The sequence below is a fragment of the Cryptotermes secundus genome, unplaced genomic scaffold, assembly GCF_002891405.2.
Source record: "Cryptotermes secundus unplaced genomic scaffold, Csec_1.0 scaffold257, whole genome shotgun sequence".
In the NCBI taxonomy this organism is placed as follows: domain Eukaryota; kingdom Metazoa; phylum Arthropoda; class Insecta; order Blattodea; family Kalotermitidae; genus Cryptotermes; species Cryptotermes secundus.
The window spans coordinates 1,086,574-1,110,082 of record NW_019734352.1 but is presented as its reverse complement, the minus strand read 5'-3'; the positions used below and the strand labels follow the sequence as shown (position 1 = coordinate 1,110,082).

Here is a 23,509-nt window from a genome sequence, read left to right as displayed (position 1 = left end):
TCTTTCAGTTACACACAGGATAATTTTACTTGCTGTGATCATACCATGTGTGTTGTAACAAATCATTTAGTGTCTCCAGGCATGGAGCCATGTGTCACTTATGACATAGACGTTGATTAATCTACTCGTACATGACTTTGGCACCATAGATAGGGTTTTCCCGAAGGTTTTGTAAGTTGTACGTTTGTTTTTGGATCCNGCATTCTTCAAAATAGACTTGTTGCTTCTGTTCAAGGACATGAGCCTGAAACTTCTGTGATTAAAGTGACTCCGTATGAACTCGGGATTCAGTAATCAGCAAGGGAGGGAATGTTGTCTGTGCTACAAATTCCAGACTGGTTCTCCTCTCCGTCCACTTTTGTAACTGATAACAAATGAGCCTTTTCATGGGAGGTAAATTGACCGGGGCAAGAAGCCGGTTGTTTACCTCCATGTAGAACAGAGTGTTGCTTTACGTCGACTCTTCTGTACTCTTTCATGGTGTGGTGATGGGAATTCAGTTTCAGAAGAGAATGAATTTGTTTTTCTCCATCACATCGAGACCAGCCCTGGGGCACTATCCAGAGGGTACCAGATACTCTCTCCTCTGTGACATTGCAGCCAGAATGTGAAGCAGACATCTCGCTTTGATTAGTGCAGATATCAAGAATGATGGAACTCTTCCTTCCTGCCTCAGAATTTTAAATTTAGTTGTATTTTTAGAAGATAAGATAGCTATAATATCATAAAACCTCCACATGCATTATTATGATGCTGTACTTCAATAGTTATTTATATATTTTTGAAATCATATATACTTACTTACTTATGGAGCTGAGCCCTTCTTGAGGAGAAGCCAAATCTACAGCTACTCAGGAATTTCCCAGCATTTTATGGAACCTGAAGGTTCATTACCATGTTCATTACCAGATCTATCCAATCCATACCATCCCATTCTATCTGTCTAATATCATTCTAATATTGTCCATCCACCTACACCTTGGTCTTCCCTGTGGTCTCTTTCCTTCTGGCTTTCCCACCAATATCCTATATGCATTCCTCGTCTCCCCCATTCGTTCTACATGACCTGCCCACCTCATCCTCCTTGACTTGATCATTCTAATTATACTTGGAGAAGAGTAGAACTTATGAAGCTCCTCATTATGCAGTTTTCTTCAACCTCCTGTCACTTCATCCCTCTTCAGTCCAAATATTCTCCTCAACACCCTCAGTCTATGTTCCTCCCTTAATGTCAGAGACCAAGTTTCACACCCATACAGAACCACAGGCAAAAATATAGTTTCATATATTCTAATTGTTATGATTTTGGACAGCAGAGAAGAAGACAAAAGGTCAAAATCATATATATATATATATATATATATATATATAGAGAGAGAGAGAGAGAGAGAGAGAAGTATATTTTGAAGAAAAAATAAATTGTTAAAAATCACTCGTGTAATGTGTAAAGAAATTGAAGTCCTGTGCAGTTGCTACTAGAATTTCATGGTCAGCTGTTTTCTGTAGCATATTTTTCTCCAAAGATTATTTTTTAAAGTATCCTGTTGTGTCATCTCTAACACTCGGTTCCTGGTGTTTTTTCAGGTTATAAGAGACCAAACATTAGGTTGCAGTTTGGCAGGAATTCTGCATGAGTGTGTGGCTCCAAAATCAGGTATGAGCAAATATCAGTATTTTTAATTTCACTTAACATTCATTTTGGCATTTAATACTTTCTATGCCTAATTTTCCATGCATGGGATCTCAGCCCACTGAATATAATGACTAGCTGTGGGCTAGATGCCAGGGGTTCATTCCCCAACACCTGTAGGGCGTATTTCTTTACTACCACCACCAGACTGACTCTGGGATCTACCAAACCTTATATTGAATGGCTACTGAGATTTATATCTGGGGTCATAGCAGTTAGAGCATGAAACTGATCATTCATGTCTGTCTAATCTCAAGGTTGGAAAGTTCTTGGAGGTAGACATGCATTCCCCAAAATGTCTTCATGGCAATGTGATGGGGACACCTTTCCTCTGTGGGATATGATTCTCTTACAGCTGTGGTTCCAAAGTTTTCTGTCTTTTGGGATATAATGCCATGTAGTGCATTAGTCAGCTGATGTTTCAGGGGAACATGTTGCCTTTATCTTCAAGGTTGAAGAGTAAACATCACAAGAAACCAGCAGGCACAGTGTAAACACCCAAGAGATTAATTAAAATCAGTTTTAATGTAAGTTAAATTAATAATCAGGACAGATATAACTTAGGTATTTTGGCGTTGCTTGATGAAACAATGGAGCCAAAGAAATAAACTTTGGAATGGTAGAAGACAGACCTAGGTTATATACATGTTTAGTCACTTTACATATACAAAATATGGAGACGATGTAAGTGAAGTTATCATTACAAATGAAAAGAGAATAAGCTAAGCTTCTACTTGTATGGGCTTAGCTCATATATTTAAATGTAGGCCTAGGTATAACAATAGTAATCATGGCCCACCATAGAAAGTGTCAATTTACAATTATTCTTTATGCTTAATTTATCTCCAAGGCACAGAAATGTGTGGGAAGTTTAGGTAAAACTCCACACATTCTTGACTCTGACACTGGATATAGACAAGTGTCCAGCTTCACACAAAGACCCATTAATTATGGGGAAGGACTGCTGGTAGTCTGTCCATTGCACACAAGGAAGGATTCATGGAATCTAACTTGGGTAGCCTAGTCACTGAAGGCTAACAGATCTATCCTGTCTCCTTGTGCACTATCATATGTTTATCCATATTTACACAGTAGTGGCCAAGACATTTATGTGAGCAGTTGAAACCATCTCTGTGGTAGGATGTACTAACTCTTGCCTATAGATTCCACTGAACATGATACAGAATTGAGCGTTTTTTGGGGTTTTATTTTACAGGACATTGTGTCCTATAGCATCATATGTGTCAGATCCTACAGGACTGATGGATAAGAAATAAGCCATTTTTAATCATTCCTTGTAACATGTAGACCTACAAGTGAAAACACAATTATGTCCCATGTTGAACACTTGCCTCATTTTGACATTAGTAATGATTATAGTGTGGCATTGTTGATGTTCTAAAAGACAACCATGTAAATCTGTAACAGTTGTACATATTAAATTGTGTAAATTGAATGTAAAGAATAGCTGCGAAACTATGTGGAATGTCAAAAGTTCGCTGGCCCTGCTAAGGGCAGTTTGTTCCACCGTGAGTGCGCTGGTAGAATTTCCTCCTTTGAAGTAGACCAAGTCTTTATGGCTGTTCAGCTGGTTTGTCCAGCCGGTAATGTGGTGCTGCATGCACCTGTAGGAACAGCTGCCTACGGCATGGTTGCTGGAGAGTTGCGGCAACCATGTTAGCTGCCTGGTTGCAGAGCATGGTTGTTGGAGAGTTGCAGCAGCTACGTTAGCTTTCTAGTAGCAGAGCGCAGTTGCTGGAAACTTGCGGCAGCTGTCTTTGGCGCAGTAAACACCTCATGAGTCTGATGATTGATCGCTCTGAACTGAATGTGATCACTGATGATTGCGAGCTTTGGGCTCCGCTTTTATGCCGTGCTTGCTGGGCAGAGCTTAAACTTGCAATTGCGATTGTGAGCGCTGATTGGCTAGTGCACGTGAAGATCTACAGTTGGGCTGGACATCGAGTGCTATATAAATACAAGTGGTGGCAGCAACGTGCGGCAATGTGATATTGACTATGAGTGAGTGCTGTCTGTTAGACTGGTGAAACCGCGTGTTAATATGTGGGATGTTCCCAAAGTAGTAAACATTCCCACTCTCCAGCCTTGATGGGTTAGGCCCTCTGATGAAGATTTGCATATATTGATGTGCACACATTGAACTCGACTCGAACGTAACTTGCAAAATATTTATAATAGCAAAAATGTTCAGGAAAAAATCTATAGAGAAAAATGAAACACATTTTACGCACAGTACACTTTTCCATGAGTATGAAGGTTTTTGATTGCCTCTGTGGTCTAGTGGTCAGAGTTTGATTCCCGGCGCTACCAGATCTTTTCTGAGAAGTAGTGGGTCTGGAATGGGGTTCACTCAGCCTCGTGATGATAATTGAGTTGCTATCTCAAGGAAATAGTGGCTCTGGTCTAGAAAACCGAAAGTTAACGGCCATGGGGATTGGTTGTGCTGACCACGCAAAACCCTCTATCTGCAAAAGTTGGCACTATTATTTTTTTATTTTTTTATTGCTATTGGGTTGTGACTAAGTCCCTTGTACTGCGGCCACTTCTGGCCTATTGTACCAGCCCCAGATGATAGGTGAGGTTGATTGTGGAGCAATTGATGGAATGAAGATTGGCAGGGGAAACCGAAGTACTCAGAGAAAACTTGCCCCAGTGCCACTTCGTCCACCACAAATCCCACTTGGCCAGACCTGGATTTGAACCCGGGCCGCCGCAGTGGGAAGCCAGCGACTAACCGCTTCAGCTATGGTGTGGCCTTAAAAGTTAACACTAACTTTGCCGACAAACGGCAGTTGCTCGGTCAGCATAGTTCACTTGCGGACTAAAATCATGGAGTTTGACCAAGTGGGTCAACATTTTTACAGTATTCATACATTTCCTGACGGCTTTCATTCTAGACACTAGTTTGTATCTCATTTGTATGCATACCAAGTTTGAGATCTTAATTTCATCTGGAAGTAGCTTAATAATGGGTATCAGATGGCCGAGATGTAAACCCTTGAGAAATTTATTATTCAGTATAATAATGTAAGCGTAATTTGCAAAGAAATTAAATTTAATCCTTTTTTTTTTTATAATGAAGAGATTTATATGTTGTTCCAGGAAAGTCCCGAAGTTCTGCCATCAGTCAGCTGATTTTAATGAATGCCTCACAATCAGTGGTGAAGTTAATAATGCAGCAACAAACGAAGGATGCGTTACTACCTGATACCTTCATGCTGGAAATCATGTGGCTGTTGGCTCAGTTGGCACAACGAGGTAATGGAAATATCAAGCAAAATTAAATTTTGTTTCTGCTGTTGAGGTATATGCAGTTCATAGTAAATATAAGCTAGAATTTCAAATATGCTACATGCCAGTGTTAGAGTCAGAACAAGAGTTGGAGTGTATGAACCCAGACCCTGCGTTAGAGAGTGTATAGCTGCCAATCTGCTGAACACAGGATTTCCTTCAACGTTTTGACCACTCTTCCTGGTGCCTGAGCATTCTTAAATTTGTTGGATTTGAGTGGTGATTTTTAAAAGAACTTTCTTCTGGGATGTGACACCATGTACTCCCAGATTACACAGCATCACATCACAGAAGACTGAAACAGAGATTGTACTATATACTGAAAATCAGTGTTCCTATTGTAAGCAACACTGTCATTCAAGATGAAATGGTTTAAAATCCTATTGACACATTTGTGATGTGTATTCCTTTCCTGTTAATGTACTGGACAACTTTGCAATGCTGAATTAAAGCTGTTGATTTTATTCATGTGAAACATACATTATCTTGATGCACAGTCTTGAACTCTTTCGCTGCTCAACTATTCATTAGAAAAACATTCTCCTACTAATATACCCATTATAATTCATAAATTAAGTTTATTTGCCTGCAGTTCCAAGAGATGGCAGAACAGATTTGTTTCTGCTGATATGACACATGGAAGATATATGTGGAAGAAAGACAAGATTCTAAACTCAGTCTTGCGCATAACACAGAAAGATTTAATGATTCATATTAAGTTGTTTTTGTTTTCCTTGATTCAGTATTTATGACAAACTTTCATACACATCTTATCATTTATTTCCCACGCTGTATATGCTTTTGCATGACTCTTCATCTTTAAATCTTGCATGGATTGCAGAAAAGTCCTTAGGACAGGTGAATGACTATGGATTATGGATATAGTTTTGGTTATTCAAAAGGGAAGCACACATCTGAGGGAGATTTTTTTGCAATAATGGACATTCATTCATTCATTTCCTTTATTTTCCATATATCCATACAGGCAAAAAACCTAAGATGTACATGTACCTATGATTGTCAGATATTTTAAAATGTCACAGATTCTTAACATATGCATTTAGTTTTTACATTTTTCAGAGACAAGTGAAATTTGAAGGTGTTTTGTGCAAGCACTTTTTTTTTTGGGGGGGGGGGCGATGTGCACTCATTTATGATGATTGGATCAAGAAAAATTAAGCACGTGGGACATGTAGCAAACATGAGGGAAATGAGGAGTGTAAGATAGTATCGAAAACCTGAAGGAAAGAGACCACTTGGGATAAGTAGGCAGAGATGGGAGGATAATATTACAATCTGTCTGAGATTAATAGGGTGCAGAAATGTTAACTGGATTCATCTGGTTCAGAATAAGCTCCAGTGGCTGGTTTTCGTGAATGTGGTGATAAAACTTCAGGCGCTTTAAAAGCAAGGACTCTATAGATCAACTGATTAACTATGAACTTCTCAAGGAAGACTCTGTGCTATTGGATTCATTCAAATACAGTGTCCAGTGGCATCTAGTGACATTTGTTTCAGATATTAGACCTTCACTCGGAGAATTCTATTTCTTACTGGACCAGAGAGCAGACTTTTCTGTTCATCGATAGACGCCTTCATCTCTAATAAAGTCAGAATTCTTGGAATGAGAAGAGTACCGTCCCATTCCCCCATGCTTGAGAGCCCATGTTAAAATCTAGGTCTCCTGTGCCAGAAAACAATTTCATGATCATCTCATCATTGTGACAGAGTCTGCCCATTAGGTGCTCAAAAATGGATTCTATGCTGCTCCCTAGGTGAGCAGAACCCAGAGAAGTCAATGCTGATCATATCTGGTGGCACTGGAAGACATCAGCAACATTAGTGATAATGACATCTTTGGTTAATAAAGCACATTTTTGAAGATGGCTCTGCTTCTGCTATCATGTAAACCTGATTAACAAATATGAGATAATGAAAAATATGTAATATATGTGTCAGTTTAGTGTATACATTATTCACCTCAAATAATACCGTACTGCCAATGTCACTTTCATATAAAATATACTGAATTGAATGAAGGATATGTGTTCAAATATGAATAATGATTCTTGTTGTCACTAATCCTTTCCATGTTGTGCATGAAATATCTCAGTTAGAAATATTTTCAGTTATGTTCTAAATTTATGTAATATTTGATGAGATCAGTCAAAGGAATACATCCCACTGTCCATCAACAGTCAGAACTATTTGAGGCCTTTCAGCAACATATTATTTATTAAAAAATATGTTATCAGGATAATTTTTAATTTATTAGAATTGAGCATGAGGGTTAGCAGTGTTTTCACAGCAGTTATGCTGGAGGATTCTCTTCAGAGTGACCTTTATTTTGGACATGCATAACCTATATTAGATGAGTGTGCATATTTTAACTCATTAGAACACTAACACAGTACTGAGAAAATTTACTGTAACAAAACAAAAGTGTTACCATTCATAGAATTAGATGTATGAATTTTGTCTAGGATGTTTCCAGTCATTGTTACATTATTATATGACATGTCTGGAACTATGTGCTGAACTTTTCAGTATGTTACTGAGATGATAATGGAGATGCTAAGTAGCATGATTGATGGGAGTCAACATTACCTTTAGAAACGGAATCAAAATTTGTTTTCGTAACAGTTCCATTCTTTTGTTTGCAGATGAATGAGAGTGCTGACATTTTCTGCAACTTGCACATGGTAGCTATCCTGCAGCCCATCCATTGCTTCCCACATGTTTGTTAAAGTCTACATGCCTCATGAGTTATATGTTTGGACATATAGCACCATTTTTGTTAAATGTATTACAGTTTTCCAGTATATATATTTTAAAATTGTTTATGCCTGCATGAATCTGGTACATCCTTAACAGAAGTGTTCCCCCATAAAGTGGTCTGTGGACTTCTGCCAGTCCATGGCTTAACTGATGCCATAAAATTTGTAGTTAGTGTTATGTGTGTTACTACAATTTGAAAGATCACTATTTTAAGACTAATGACTTTTTTTTCATTCTTCATTTCATTTTAATGACTAGATAATTTGTGTTGAATATCGCTGTTTTCTTTTCATCCCTTCCTTTTGTGGCATTTAGTAATGTGACTGACCAATCGGTAAGGAAAAGGACAATAAGTCTTGTGGTAATCTGCTGTAGCTCCCAGAAACAGAGAGATGGGGATAGTTTTCAAGATCAAAATTCTTGGAATGCATGACTGGCAGCCAAGATTATTTCATATGTCCAATGCATAATTTTATAATTTTGAAAGTTTTGTATCAGTGATGTGGCATCACTGTCATTTTAATACTGCAGAGACATTCACTTTTGTATTGTGAATAAATATGTTTAAACATGTCAGTATAATTACATCTGTAGACTGTTACCTCTTTTGGATTGAGATCTTCACAGCAGGGACTATGAAGAGTTCTGTCTTCTGGGATATAACACCATGTAGTCTGATAGAAGTTTACTTCTACTGGATTACAAGGCATCACATCCCAGTACTCTGTAACCTGTCTCAACTTAATTAGGAAGGTAGGGCACCAGGCTATTGATGGTAACTTACTGCTGTTTTAGCAATACATGAGTCAGAGGAGGTTGGGAACCATTGCTTAACATAGTAGAATGCACTGAATATCAGGAAATATTGTGCTGTTAAGACCTACACCTTTTTTTAAAAAATGTGTCTTCCTATCATAATGTTTGCCTATAGTCATTTGGTCTCTTTCTCTGTCACTTATAAACATGCAGACATATTCCCTCATATGAATGTGCACTCTTTCCACACACATACATGCAATATTCACAATATGTTAGTAATTGTGGATACAGGTTACTGTAAATTCAGTGATACCTGTAGAAAACTGCTGAACAGAATATCTCCCACAAATTTCTAGCAATTAATTAATATGAATGTCCTGTCAGTTATCAGTTTCTTAGATCCACTTTAGAGTCAGTAATTTCTGAAATTGCTTGCTTGTTGTGTCACAATCTCTAACAAAGTCATGTGTAATGCTTACATTTTGGCCTGCATTAGCCTATATTACATACATTTTGTTTACATTTTTATTAAACTTCAAAAACAATATAAACAATAACAGGATATAATCTCTAAACTGACATATTACCCATACAAATTAGTGCACTATGAGAAATAAACTATGAATCATAACTGGAAAGAGGGTTAGACATGGGTAGATAACAGCCACTTAGTTCCAATGCACTTCATTTTGGGGACATCATAACAGTTTTTCCAATAATGATACATGTAGAAAGAAATTCATGATTCTTGGTTTTAGTAATTTCCTTTTAATGTGTGTTGGTCATTTCTCTGGGCTTTCTTGTTTATCTGGAGCTTCTTCATAGTTTTAAACTGGGGCATCTCCCTCGTTCTGAGAAGCCATTTTCAGCCTGCAGCGAATCATTTTTAAATATCTCCAAACTCGGGTTCATAGACAGGAAGGATGTGACATCACACATTTCTATTATCTACCACTGTGGTACTGCATAATAATAAGGTTTTATGCGTTAATCCATAAATGCTTTCAGTGATGAAACCATTTGGATATGGATTTTTCTACATATATCTTCTGTGGTCTAGCAACCACCAGACAGAGGGCCCACAAAACTACAGATAGGAAGGAGTGTATATTATAGAAAAATCTGTCATTTACAATAACTGTTGGTTCCAGGAACCTGTTTAGTAACATTGTCTTTAAAATAACTTTTAAAGACAAAGTGACTATGTTCTCCAGAACACTGGGAAAATGGCCCACCACAACCACTGTTTTCATTCAAGAATGGAAATGGCATAGCTGCAAACTTTGGTGAAAGCTGAAGACACCAATAATATCCTTATTATTATTATCAGTTCTCCGGAAGTGTTGAAGAAAAACATTAAGTCACAAAAGGCATTGAGATATGTTTCATGAAGCAGACACTCTTAACATAAATGTTAAAATGTAGACTGTGGAAATGCATGGTAGGCTTTTAGGTTGTTTGTACATTAAAACTGTCTTTTGTTATAAAAGCAAGACCCATTAAAATAATAATATATATGTATGTGCTGAATTCAGAAAGAGAAGCTTAGATACACAGAGCAGATTTAACACCATGTGTTACCAATTACCCTATGCACTGTTTTAATGGTGCATGGATACTTACCGTGAAAAGAAAACTGTAGGAAAGCTTTTACAAAATATTATGTTTGAAATAGTGTCAAACCACTGAAATAACTTTTGGGCCATCAGTGGATTATTATGAGCTTATTATGAATATTAAGGCAATGGAAGCAAACCAGATTTTGTACCTTTTTATTCTGTACCATCAGTTATATCAAAAATGGAATTATAAATTTTTTTTGTGGATGACACTAATGTCACTGAATTTAGAATCCTAAAATATTATGTTTTAACATAATTGAAAAATAGGCAGGTTTTATATATTTATTTATTTAAATTTGTAAGGCTGCATGGTAACTGAAATTTTGTTTGGAGTTATGTCATCTGCAGACATACAGATTCTAAATATGATAATGGTAGAAGCTTTCACACAGTTCAAATGATGACAAAGATAGCTCACAAAGTCGTATGATTATTAACTTATAAATCCTGTTTGCCTTTGTATGGAAGCATTTCAAGTAAATCAGACATCGGAAATTGTTCTCGGAACAGTTGAATCATTTTTTATTTAACACTATCTTTTCAACTACCTACATTGTGTAGTGTTAAACTGTAGGATGATTAGAGAATTTTGAATTGGGCAGGGTGTGGAAGGAAGTGCTCAGGATTTTCATAATATGAAGTACTCAACACAAGATTCAGTTTCAAGAACAAAAAATCTGATATTTGGTTTGAGCATTGGTACTAACCAGAATCACAACAAGAACAAAATAATTGAAATAACGTGCCCTCCCATCAAAAAGAAATAAAATTTGCAAAAGGAACTCGCTGATATTGATTAATTGTAGTATTCATAGCGTAGTTGGTTGAGGGGCTATGCTACAAGCCGGAAGGTTGCAGGTTCAAGTCCCGATGAGGTCATTGGATTTTTTCAATTGACCTAATCTTTCTATCTGCACTATGGCCCTGGGGTTCACTCAGCCTCTAACAGAAATGAGTACCAGGATTAATTAAATAATTTTCCTGGGGAGTAAAGCGTGGCCAGTGCATAAATCTGACAACCTTACCATCATCTTTGAGCTGATTAGACAATGTTGGACCCTCAACATCTCACAACCCTATGGGCCTTCACGGCCTGGTATAGGAATAGCTTTACTTTTTTTTTCCATTACTTTTTTTTATTCAGTGAAATTTTATTGTATCTGGAAAGAAAACAACAAATAATTTGTATTAGCTAAAAAGGAAATATACTATCCAAGAATTAATTCTATTTTGACACTGATGATTTAAACCTTCGTGCTATTTGCAAGTTTTTTCTATGTGTTGTTTTGAGGTAAAATTGATGCCCATGAATAAAATAATACATACAAGACAAACACGATATTGAACACACAGATTTCATATCAGAAGTATAGCAGTAGCAACAAAGAAAGAGCAATCATGAACTGCAGGAGATGAATATAGCATAAATATTTAATTACTAAGGCAAAATAGTACTGTATATGATATTGATAAGCAACTAAATACCTTATTACACTTACTGAGCAAGGACATTATGTGTTGAAAGTGTAATGATCATTTTAAGGGATGCATGCAGCCCATGAACCTTGTGAGTATGACTGGATTAGAGCTTGCTGATCCTTGCTGTGGTTAGCACTGCTCCTATTCTCTCCTGTGTGTGTGCCTGTGTGTGTGTGTGTGTGTGTGTGTGTGGAATGAGCTTGTATTGTGATTTTGTGCATAATGTGCATTCAAGTAAGGACAACTTTCTCATAAAAATAACAAATGGATTCATATCTTTGAGGAATGGTGTCTGGTAATGTATTTGTTTTACAGATTCCAAATTTTCAGTGAAGACTCGATTGGTTGGGGCTACTAAAACATTCCATAATTTGTTGAAAACTTACTACAATCACAATAAACTATTATACCCAGTTCTACTTGTGATCAAGTGTTTGGCCAGAAGCTGTAAGTGCTTATTCAGTCATATGCATGATCAAATATAGGCCAGTTTGTTCACGCTAGAACATTAATATTCTTAAAATCCTTTAAATGGATGTCATTATACTGAGAGATACTTTTAAGTAACTAATTCCATGGAACATATTCCTGCACATAAGAAAAATAACAGATGGATTTTGAAATAACAGTGTTATTACTCACATATTGTTGTTTTTCAGCAATATATATGTCTTTGGATTTCTGTGCCATGAATAAAAACCCCATAAAAAATTTCATAGCTGACAAGTCTCTGAGATCACAACCCTATTGTTTCTTTAGTATTTAGTATTGACCAGTATATTGTGTTTACACAGTGTGGCAGTCTTGAGCCTTCAATTATGATATGCTCATAATAATGACAACAGTTGTCCCCATTTCAGTTCATATTCATCATTAAGATATTGGAGAAAAATGGACAGTTTTATAAATATTTATTTGTATTTTTAGGTTAATATGCAGAAGAAAACAGACTGCTAATACAGAGTGCCTAGTATAGTAGGCAGTTATTTCACAGTGAAATATCAATATTTGTACGTGGCCCATAGCTCCAGTCACACTTGATGTTTCTGCTCATGATTTGATTATAGTGGAATTCTCATTTAATATTCTTAATTTTAAGTTTTTGCTCAATTAGTGTTAAATTTTAGTGATCCAAAGTCAGTAATATCAGTGTTAAATTTCCTCCATATAATATTTTCCTCAGTTTATTGTGCAAATCCACTGCTCCCCAAAAAAACCTGAAATGGGGAGGTTACTATAGGTATACTGTACCTTTATATCCTCATTTTCTCTTTGTTAAACTAGTGAATTCTATTGTTATGTTTTATGTTACTGGACTTGTTTATTTCACTTTTATGTGATTTCACATTATGCTCTTTCTAAAGCTTCCACAACATCAGTTTTGGTTAGAGATGGAATAGTAGCTACTATGGAGAAGATCATTGTCAGCAATGGGTTCACTCCTAATTCCAAGCTCAGATTATCATTAAATGTGATCAACTATCTCACCAAAAACAGTAAGAATATTTTAATCTTTCCACAGAAATAGATTTGAAAGTGGCAATGTGCAGCTCATTATTAGTGCATGTCTAAATGTTTAAAATATTGTTACGTCCTACAAAAGTACATACTTTGTGATAATGCATGGTTTTATTTCATATTTAGTGATATAATTCATAATGTTCTGTTACACAGTCAATAAAAGAAAGCACTGCCTACAAATTATACATTGTTTCATGTGTTTAAAAGTACCAGAATGGTGACTCTGCAAACTTACAAAAACCCTCACGGGTTTCTGAAGTATGTAACTTATAAAAGACAGTTTTTCTTATTGAGCTCTGCTGCATGATATATATTGATATATTTTTAGGACTCTGCTGTGTTCGAACAGTAAAGAGTGGATTGCTGGTGGTCTTGTTACGAATATTTGAACGCTGGGAACGCTATGAAGGAAAAATATGTCTGAAGATTTGCAGCTATATTCTTACCACACTACAACACCTTTGTTCTACAAGTGAGTTGAATTTCCATGTAATGGAACACATTTGTGAACTAATTATAATAACTGTTTTAAGTAATGTAAAGGCACTCTGGAACTCAGCTGGTGGTTCACAGGCCAAATAGAGCCCTTTGCTACTTGTTTGAGGAACACCGAGATAACTTACACTAACAATAAAATTTGCATCCAAAGTAAGAAGTCTCTCATTAATTTTGGTTTCAAGAGCTTTTTTTATAAACTATGTGATAGGTACTTATGTATAATTTAGGAACTAAAAACAACTTATTTGTGGGGCATGCGTTAGCATAGTTGGTTGAGGAATGAGGAACTATGCTACAAACCGGAAGATCGCAGGATTGAATCCCATTGAGGTCCCTGGATTTTTCAATTGACATAATCCTTCCAGCCACACTGTGGCCCTGGGGTCAACTCAGCCTCTAACAGAAATGAGTACCAGGAATTTTCCTGGGGGGGTAAGGGGCAGCCAGCTCATAAGGCTAACAACCTTACTGCCATCTGTGAGCCGAATGTCTAGAAGATGTGGGAGCCTCAACCTCTCACCCTCCTATAAGCCTTCACAGCCTGTCACAGGAATAGCTTTACCTTTTCTCTTTAAACAACTTATTTAAAAATGTGATAAATATCAAATACATCATTAAAATTAAGAGAAAATATTCTTAAGGAAATAGTTGTACATTACGTACAATTCTCTGCATGATGAGGCTCCAACTATTCCATTAATTATTGAGCCTCCTTTACAGTTATATAATGAAACATCGTAATTTGCTATTTGTCAACGGATGCATATGTGAGGTGGAACCAACGACTGATTCGATGTTGCAAAACATCAATTNTTATACTGAGAGATACTTTTAAGTAACTAATTCCATGGAACATATTCCTGCACATAAGAAAAATAACAGATGGATTTTGAAATAACAGTGTTATTACTCACATATTGTTGTTTTTCAGCAATATATATGTCTTTGGATTTCTGTGCCATGAATAAAAACCCCATAAAAAATTTCATAGCTGACAAGTCTCTGAGATCACAACCCTATTGTTTCTTTAGTATTTAGTATTGACCAGTATATTGTGTTTACACAGTGTGGCAGTCTTGAGCCTTCAATTATGATATGCTCATAATAATGACAACAGTTGTCCCCATTTCAGTTCATATTCATCATTAAGATATTGGAGAAAAATGGACAGTTTTATAAATATTTATTTGTATTTTTAGGTTAATATGCAGAAGAAAACAGACTGCTAATACAGAGTGCCTAGTATAGTAGGCAGTTATTTCACAGTGAAATATCAATATTTGTACGTGGCCCATAGCTCCAGTCACACTTGATGTTTCTGCTCATGATTTGATTATAGTGGAATTCTCATTTAATATTCTTAATTTTAAGTTTTTGCTCAATTAGTGTTAAATTTTAGTGATCCAAAGTCAGTAATATCAGTGTTAAATTTCCTCCATATAATATTTTCCTCAGTTTATTGTGCAAATCCACTGCTCCCCAAAAAAACCTGAAATGGGGAGGTTACTATAGGTATACTGTACCTTTATATCCTCATTTTCTCTTTGTTAAACTAGTGAATTCTATTGTTATGTTTTATGTTACTGGACTTGTTTATTTCACTTTTATGTGATTTCACATTATGCTCTTTCTAAAGCTTCCACAACATCAGTTTTGGTTAGAGATGGAATAGTAGCTACTATGGAGAAGATCATTGTCAGCAATGGGTTCACTCCTAATTCCAAGCTCAGATTATCATTAAATGTGATCAACTATCTCACCAAAAACAGTAAGAATATTTTAATCTTTCCACAGAAATAGATTTGAAAGTGGCAATGTGCAGCTCATTATTAGTGCATGTCTAAATGTTTAAAATATTGTTACGTCCTACAAAAGTACATACTTTGTGATAATGCATGGTTTTATTTCATATTTAGTGATATAATTCATAATGTTCTGTTACACAGTCAATAAAAGAAAGCACTGCCTACAAATTATACATTGTTTCATGTGTTTAAAAGTACCAGAATGGTGACTCTGCAAACTTACAAAAACCCTCACGGGTTTCTGAAGTATGTAACTTATAAAAGACAGTTTTTCTTATTGAGCTCTGCTGCATGATATATATTGATATATTTTTAGGACTCTGCTGTGTTCGAACAGTAAAGAGTGGATTGCTGGTGGTCTTGTTACGAATATTTGAACGCTGGGAACGCTATGAAGGAAAAATATGTCTGAAGATTTGCAGCTATATTCTTACCACACTACAACACCTTTGTTCTACAAGTGAGTTGAATTTCCATGTAATGGAACACATTTGTGAACTAATTATAATAACTGTTTTAAGTAATGTAAAGGCACTCTGGAACTCAGCTGGTGGTTCACAGGCCAAATAGAGCCCTTTGCTACTTGTTTGAGGAACACCGAGATAACTTACACTAACAATAAAATTTGCATCCAAAGTAAGAAGTCTCTCATTAATTTTGGTTTCAAGAGCTTTTTTTATAAACTATGTGATAGGTACTTATGTATAATTTAGGAACTAAAAACAACTTATTTGTGGGGCATGCGTTAGCATAGTTGGTTGAGGAATGAGGAACTATGCTACAAACCGGAAGATCGCAGGATTGAATCCCATTGAGGTCCCTGGATTTTTCAATTGACATAATCCTTCCAGCCACACTGTGGCCCTGGGGTCAACTCAGCCTCTAACAGAAATGAGTACCAGGAATTTTCCTGGGGGGGTAAGGGGCAGCCAGCTCATAAGGCTAACAACCTTACTGCCATCTGTGAGCCGAATGTCTAGAAGATGTGGGAGCCTCAACCTCTCACCCTCCTATAAGCCTTCACAGCCTGTCACAGGAATAGCTTTACCTTTTCTCTTTAAACAACTTATTTAAAAATGTGATAAATATCAAATACATCATTAAAATTAAGAGAAAATATTCTTAAGGAAATAGTTGTACATTACGTACAATTCTCTGCATGATGAGGCTCCAACTATTCCATTAATTATTGAGCCTCCTTTACAGTTATATAATGAAACATCGTAATTTGCTATTTGTCAACGGATGCATATGTGAGGTGGAACCAACGACTGATTCGATGTTGCAAAACATCAATTAGGTTTTAATTTTGTTTTTTATATAAGACTTTTATTGGTTTTGAATAACCTATATTTTATATTCTTATTATAATTGTCTTAAATGATTTACATGCTGCAGTTCAGTGGTGTATGTTTGTTGCAGTGTATTCATCTGAGGATGGCCACTAGTGGCCGAAACATGTAGTGAACTGTATCTGGGCTTTGTCCCTGAGTTCTTTGATTGTTGTGTTGTGACGGCCAAATAAATAAGTTGTATGTTTCATGACTGTATTCACAAGATCCTACCACTAAGCCAGTTTATTCTAGTCCCAGTAATATTTGATGAAGAGCAGAAATTATGAAATTCTTCTTCATGGAATTTTTTCTGTGCTGTGTGACTTGTCCCTTAGGTGAAAATACTCTCCACATTGCTTCATTCTCACACATTCTCAGTCTGTAGTCTTCCTTTGTGGTCAGAAACCAAACATCACATTCTTATAGAACAAGGGTCTCCAAACTACGGCCCGCGGGCCACATCCGGCCCATGAAAGAATTGACTGTGATGCTGCAGATGTCCCAAGTCAAATTTAAATGGAAATTATTGAACTTCAGGAAAATTATCATATTAAAGACAAATACAAGGAAGGAAATTTGATCGAATTTTATAAATTTCTGAACTCTGAGCAATTTCCAAATTTAAAGAAATTTGCTTGTAAATTTATCTCGATTTTTGGGACGACATATCTGTGTGAATAAACTTTTTCGCAGATGAAGTACATCAAGTAGAAATACAGGGCAAATTTATCCGATGAACGTTTCAAGTCGCTACTTGTGATTAGCGTTTCAAAATTTGAACCTCAATTTAATCAGATTTTAAGAATGCAAAAAGAGTTCCATCATTCACCTTAATTGTTTTATTATAATTTGTGATGAAAATATGAGCATTTGCTGCTACTGTCTGTTGTCATTAATATATGATAATTTATTCTCACGTGCTTTGTATTTAGTTTATAAAATTCTGTACTTTCGATAAAACTCATATACCTAGAGTTATTAATTTCTCATTTTATACGGCCCGTTGAAAGTGCTGAATTACCTAATGTGGCCCATGTTTTGAAAAGATGGAGACCCCTGCTGTAGAACAGTAGGTAAATTAATGTACTTATGTATGTTTTAATATTTATGCTTCTAGACAGGAAACAAAATAATAAAATACTGTGAACTAAATGGTAACAAGCATTGCCTGAATTAAATCTGCTCTTACTTCCATTTTGAATGTAATTTTGTTTTGATATTGTTCCTAAATATTTGAACATTGCCAAACTTTCAAAGAATTTATTAGCTGTCTTTATATTATTATCATTTACTGACATTCTGCTGATGAGACCTGAACATGTAGTTAGTTTTCTCTATGTTTACTTCTAGGCAAATCTCTGTAGCAGCACCTAACAGAGATCAAGAGGAACTTAATCGTCCTTTGTATTGATTTGCAGAAATTGGCCGTAAAAATGTTTGTACACTTAATGGTATGAACTTACTTCATAAATTCAGTATACACTGCCCAGAAGACAAAAGTTATGATTCACTCCTTGCCCGTGTGTGCTATATCATTAACATATGTCTGGATAGGAAGCAGCTACCTGTACAGACTATATCAAGTCCAGCAACTTTCACCTTGCCAACCCTAAAGGAAGTCTACAGTTGTAGTGAAATGGCTATTACAGGTAGGTCTTTTATTCTCCAGTGTCTCATAAAGCAGCCGTTCTTAGTCTTTTTCTTTTCTGCAACCCCTCTTCAGATTCTTTGAAATCCCCTGTCCATTATATCCCTTGTGATGGTTATAGGAAGTCAGTAGTAATATTTTGGTTATGAGAATTAATGTTTATATGGCGGTGAAAGACTGGGTTGTGATGTGTAGATGTATACCAACATTTCCGAGGAGCCTGCTGACTTCGTCTTCAGGGTCAAAGTGAGTAGGTCTAGAATTTGGATGAGATGTACAGGAAGAGTGGAATGGATCAGACCTAGAAGCACAAAGAGGTAGGTCTTTTTTGTAGTTTACTTAACAATGCTATCAGTTTTTATGGTAGACATTGCTCTTGACCATTGCATCCTGTAGCATGAGTAAAACTAGGATTACGAAGTGTTATTGGGAAGTTCCTGGACTAGGTCAAAAAAGAAGCTTACACAATTTTGGCTGCCATCTCATTCAAAATAATCTCCTTCAGAATATATACAGTGATCCCATCGTTTTTTCCATGCTTCAAAAGCACCGTGGAAGTCATTTCCCTTAATGCTGTTGCGTACCGCTTGTGATTCCCTTTGGGTGTCAGACACTGTTTCAAAATGTTGCCTTTTAAGTTTCACATTCAATTTGGGAAACAAAGTGAAATCACGGGGGGCTAAGTCTGGTGAGTAGAGAGGATAAGGAATGTAACCCCGTTGTTACCCACAAACTCTGTGGTTTTCAGGGATGTGTTGGAGGGTGCGTTGTTGTGATGAAGGAGGAATGTGGCGCATGTTCATATTTTCTGTTAAGATCTCCTGGCAAACTCCATAACTGATCACAGCAGTGTCTGCTAGCTTATGGATTGTTTGGCGATGGTCTTCATTGATGGGTTCTTGAATTTTTTCACCTTAGTCACCTTGAACGTTTGTCTTCTTCAGCTGACACTCAGCTGGCCTTGAAACGTGAATGTCATTCAAAAACCACTGTCCAGCTTAAAGAATGTTCACCAATAGCCTCATGGAACATTTCAAGGGTCACAGTAGCAGATTTACTTAGCTTCACGCTGAACTTGATGCAGACACGTTGCTCGATTTTGCCATTCATCTCAGACATAATGAAACACAAAGTCGAAAAAGCACTCTTGTAAAAACTGTGTATATTCACAGCATGGTGTCACGTAGCAGATTGATGCAATAGGGTTATGGAAGTGGGACCTTGGCTTCCCCTCTCATCTTCTTTCACCAAGACAGTTACAACCGTAACAGTCTGGGAACTTACTGATACCATGTTGTAAATTCCATCAAATACAATATTGGTTTTAATAAAAAAAATAAAACGTTTACAAGTTTTGGCCAATGATGGCCATCATTGGAAGGCTTCACAGCAAGTCTGCTCAACAAAAATTCTCTTACTTTTAAAAAACATATTTTCAACAGAAGTGTTTTAACCCTTACAAGACAACCCATGCATGTCATACATGTGAAGCATTTCCTTCAAAGTGTTGGTTACTTTTGAATGATGGCCATCATTGGCTGAAACATGTAAAGGCTTTATTTTATTATTAAAAAACGTTGCATTTGATGGAATTTAATTATAATTTTACTAACATTATCAGTAACTCAGACCATATAACATTAAATGATTGGATGACAGTGAATGATGAATTGAAAATGGTGTAAATGAAAGTGGTCATGGCCTAATTTAAGGTAATGTCCTGCCATTCTCCTGAGGGGACTGAAGAAAAGCATGAAAAAACCAGTCATATTCAGTGCCCTAGCTGAGATCGAGCTTCTAAGTGCCTGAGTCAACTTGCTTTGTAATAGGCCAATCAGAAGGGGAGAGGAGAGGAGCCCTGTCTGGGCTGTTGGTAGTGGGGGACAAGAAGGGCTGTTATCAGAATTACTGCAAGGGAAGAAAGGAAGATTTCTTCCTGGGCTGATACCAAAAAAAAAAAAAGTTGATTTTCATGACCAGTACAGGGAAGGGTCAAGTGAAGAGGAAATACATGTTTTATCCTTAGAAAGAACCTTCTTCCTTGAGTATGAATTAGAGGCAACCATGATATGCTCAGAGAGAAACCGTGTCTCCTGTTAATGTTGTTAGGGTGGAGCTGGCTGTCCATTGCTTATTTATTTATTAAATAAGTTCATGTTGCAACACACAGAGCATAGTGTAGAGAGTGCATGTAGCTTTCAGTACAATAAGGTATGCAATATAGCCTTTATTTTTTAACAATAATATTCACTGGTTGACGGAGTCTATGCACTTGAGTTAGAATGACTGGAATGTTGTTACAAATCTTGTATGTCACAGATTTCTACATGTCGGCTTGCCTGAGCATAAGACGTGAGTCGTAACTACTTGAATTTCTTCAGAAAATTCTAATCTGTTTTATTTTGGTTTCAACACACAACTGACAGCTGAGAAGCCTACATTATTTTCTTGACAGCTGGTAATAAATTATCATTACATAAAAGAAGTCTGTGTAATGTCTGTGGGAAAAGTAATTTTTATCCATGATGTTTCATATCCCCCACCGAAATCCTCTCTAGAACATCATAGGGCATTCGTTTTAGTGAATTACATTACATTTTATGGCTTGAGAAACATTTTTAATGTAGAATTCATTTCATCATCTAGAATAAAAGAGTGTTCCACAATTGTAAATATCCACATTAACATTTCACTGCTGTGCAGGTCTGATCCTTCCAGCATGTCAGATGTAAATGGTCACAGATTAATGGGTACTTTTTTGTCCCTTCCTTGTTAACACAGCATAGTGATCTTGGGTTCTAGGTAGATGGAAGCTGCCTGCAGATGGGGTGTTAGCTGCCATTACATTCAGTGATATATCCAGGACAGCTGACAAGGGGTGATTCTCAAGCTTTTAAGTTGGATATGGTCTAAGAATCCTTCAGCATGAAAGTCTTCTCATTAACAAAACTTTTACAAAAGATTGTAGATGGAGGAAAATGTCTCTGGTTCATGCCCATTTGTAGGCTTTGTTATTAGCACTGTTGAAGTGTCAGGTCATGCCAGCAGTTAATCATTGACTCAGTCAGTCAGTTAGTTAGTTTGGTAGTTCGACAATTATCTATCTAGGTAGTGATATATATAATAAACTATGTGGTAATTATGAGGGGGGACCCAAAAATAACCGGAAACGACCTGTTGCGCGCGCATGCTTTGTAGTTACGAGTTGTGCTGCTAGGTGATGTTAGCTGGGGGTCTCCCACGACTGTTAGTGTGCTGGCGTCAGTCTGAGTTAAGTGGTTTGTCTGTGGTGCTCTGTTGTGTGCATTCCTGTTTCAACCCTTTGGTGATTAGTGAGATAGCTGACCAGAAGGAACAAAGAGTGTGCGTGAAATTTTGCTTTCTGTTAGGGAAAACTGCACTTCACTCTTCAAGTCGCGGCAAACATTCACGCGGTTTTCTCTTTGGTCATCTCCAAGCAAGCAAGGAACAAATTTTGCAGACACCCGTCTCATGTGCAAACCTTCGGTTAAAATTCGCTGGACCGTGCTCCATGAGATGTTCGTTTCCTCAGAAAGTTGGTCAATGGTCTTTCGACGATCTTCATCAATTGCACGTTTGATTTTGGCAATGTTTTCGTCATTTCTTCCTGTCGAAGGACGCCCGGGGCGTGGCATGTCTTCTGTTGACATGTTGCCAGATTTGAAACGGGAAAACCACTCGTAGACCTGTGATTTCCCCAAAGCATCATCATTAAAGGCTTGCCGAAGCATCCCAACAGTCTCGGCTGCAGTTTTCCCTAACAGAAAGCAAAATTTCACACACACTCTTTGTTCCTTCTGGTCGGCCATCTCACTAATCGCGAAAGGGTTGAAACAGGAACGCACACAACAGAGCACCACAGACAAACCACTTAACTCAGACTGACGCCAGCTCACTAACAGTCGCGGGAGACCCCCAGCTAACATCACCTAGCAGCACAACTCGTAACTACAAAGCATGTGCGCGCAACAGGTCGTTTCCGGTTATTTTTGGGTCCCCCTTCGTATATAGCTAGATAGTGAGTTTTATAAGAAGCTTGTATTTTACTTTTTGCTGTAGCTTTCTGATAGACTGTCAGACCATTAGATTTATTATGCTATTGTTTTTAGGAAAACATGCTGCTTCATCTCATGAGGCAAGCCCAGGATCTGATGAAGATAGCTATGAAGATTTCATGCAAGACAAAAATGTTAATAGTGATGATGATGATGATGAAGAAGTAGAAGAGGAAGAAGAAAAAGCAGAAGAGAGCAATGATGATGATTATTTTTATGAAGAAAAGAGTAAGAATAAAACCTGTAATCTAGGTCTTCCAATTCAACGAGGCGTAGAAGATATTACTGGGTATGTTTCAGTTCAGTAACCCTTACATTACACAATAATCAAATCAAATTTTGTCGCTTTCCTGAAAGCTGGCTGCTTGAGCAGATAAATTTGTATTTGATAGAGGGTTTCAGTGTTTGTATTTATAAAAACAGATAATTCAAGTAGTATGTATTACATCATTTCAGTTGTTTTTTTGAAGTCACATTTTACTAATTACATTGGTTGTGCTATACAAATCTTATAATTATGTATGATCAGTATCTCTCATACTTTATTTGACATAAGAACGTGCTGAACTTTATAGTGCATGTGATATTTTGTCACAGATGATGTCTCTTTTCTCTGCAGTGTCTTCTGTTGCCAAAATGTCTGATTTCTTTATTATTTAACCCCTCAAGCGTGTGCGACGCACCATTTGCGTCCGCTCAGTTACATACATATAGCGTGCATTTATGCGGGGGTATTTAAATCCCTCCCGGTGCTTTATTTTCGCAAGCATTGAAGGTTTTGTGCAGACATTTACCTAAATATTTTTAAATAACAAAATCGCTATTTGAAAAATTCCAAAAAATTATATTATATTTACAGTTGTTTACAGTTCATTATTATAAATGTCTATATACATTTTGTCAAGCTATTTCTTTTTCCCAGCTCTCCATATCCAGTGTGTAGTGGTTGACCTTGGTGTGGTATTGCTCAAAACAAGGGTCTAGGCA

At 36.7% G+C, this 23,509-nt stretch overlaps 1 protein-coding gene across 5 annotated transcripts in view; it reads left to right on the top strand.

Annotated features, from left to right (window-relative positions):
• The window catches only part of LOC111868820 (cytosolic carboxypeptidase 1), a 108,357-nt gene that overhangs the window by 26,662 nt on the left and 58,186 nt on the right, over positions 1-23,509 (top strand). For 2 of the 5 annotated variants that reach the window (XM_023859830.2, XM_023859831.2), the window contains exons 4-10: positions 1,585-1,654; positions 4,814-4,969; positions 11,956-12,087; positions 13,005-13,136; positions 13,490-13,633; positions 18,217-18,447; positions 22,577-22,811. In XM_023859830.2, coding sequence (XP_023715598.1) covers positions 1,585-1,654; positions 4,814-4,969; positions 11,956-12,087; positions 13,005-13,136; positions 13,490-13,633; positions 18,217-18,447; positions 22,577-22,811 — 1,100 coding nt within the window. The other 3 variants (XM_023859832.2, XM_023859833.2, XM_023859834.2) reach the window with 3 other exon arrangements.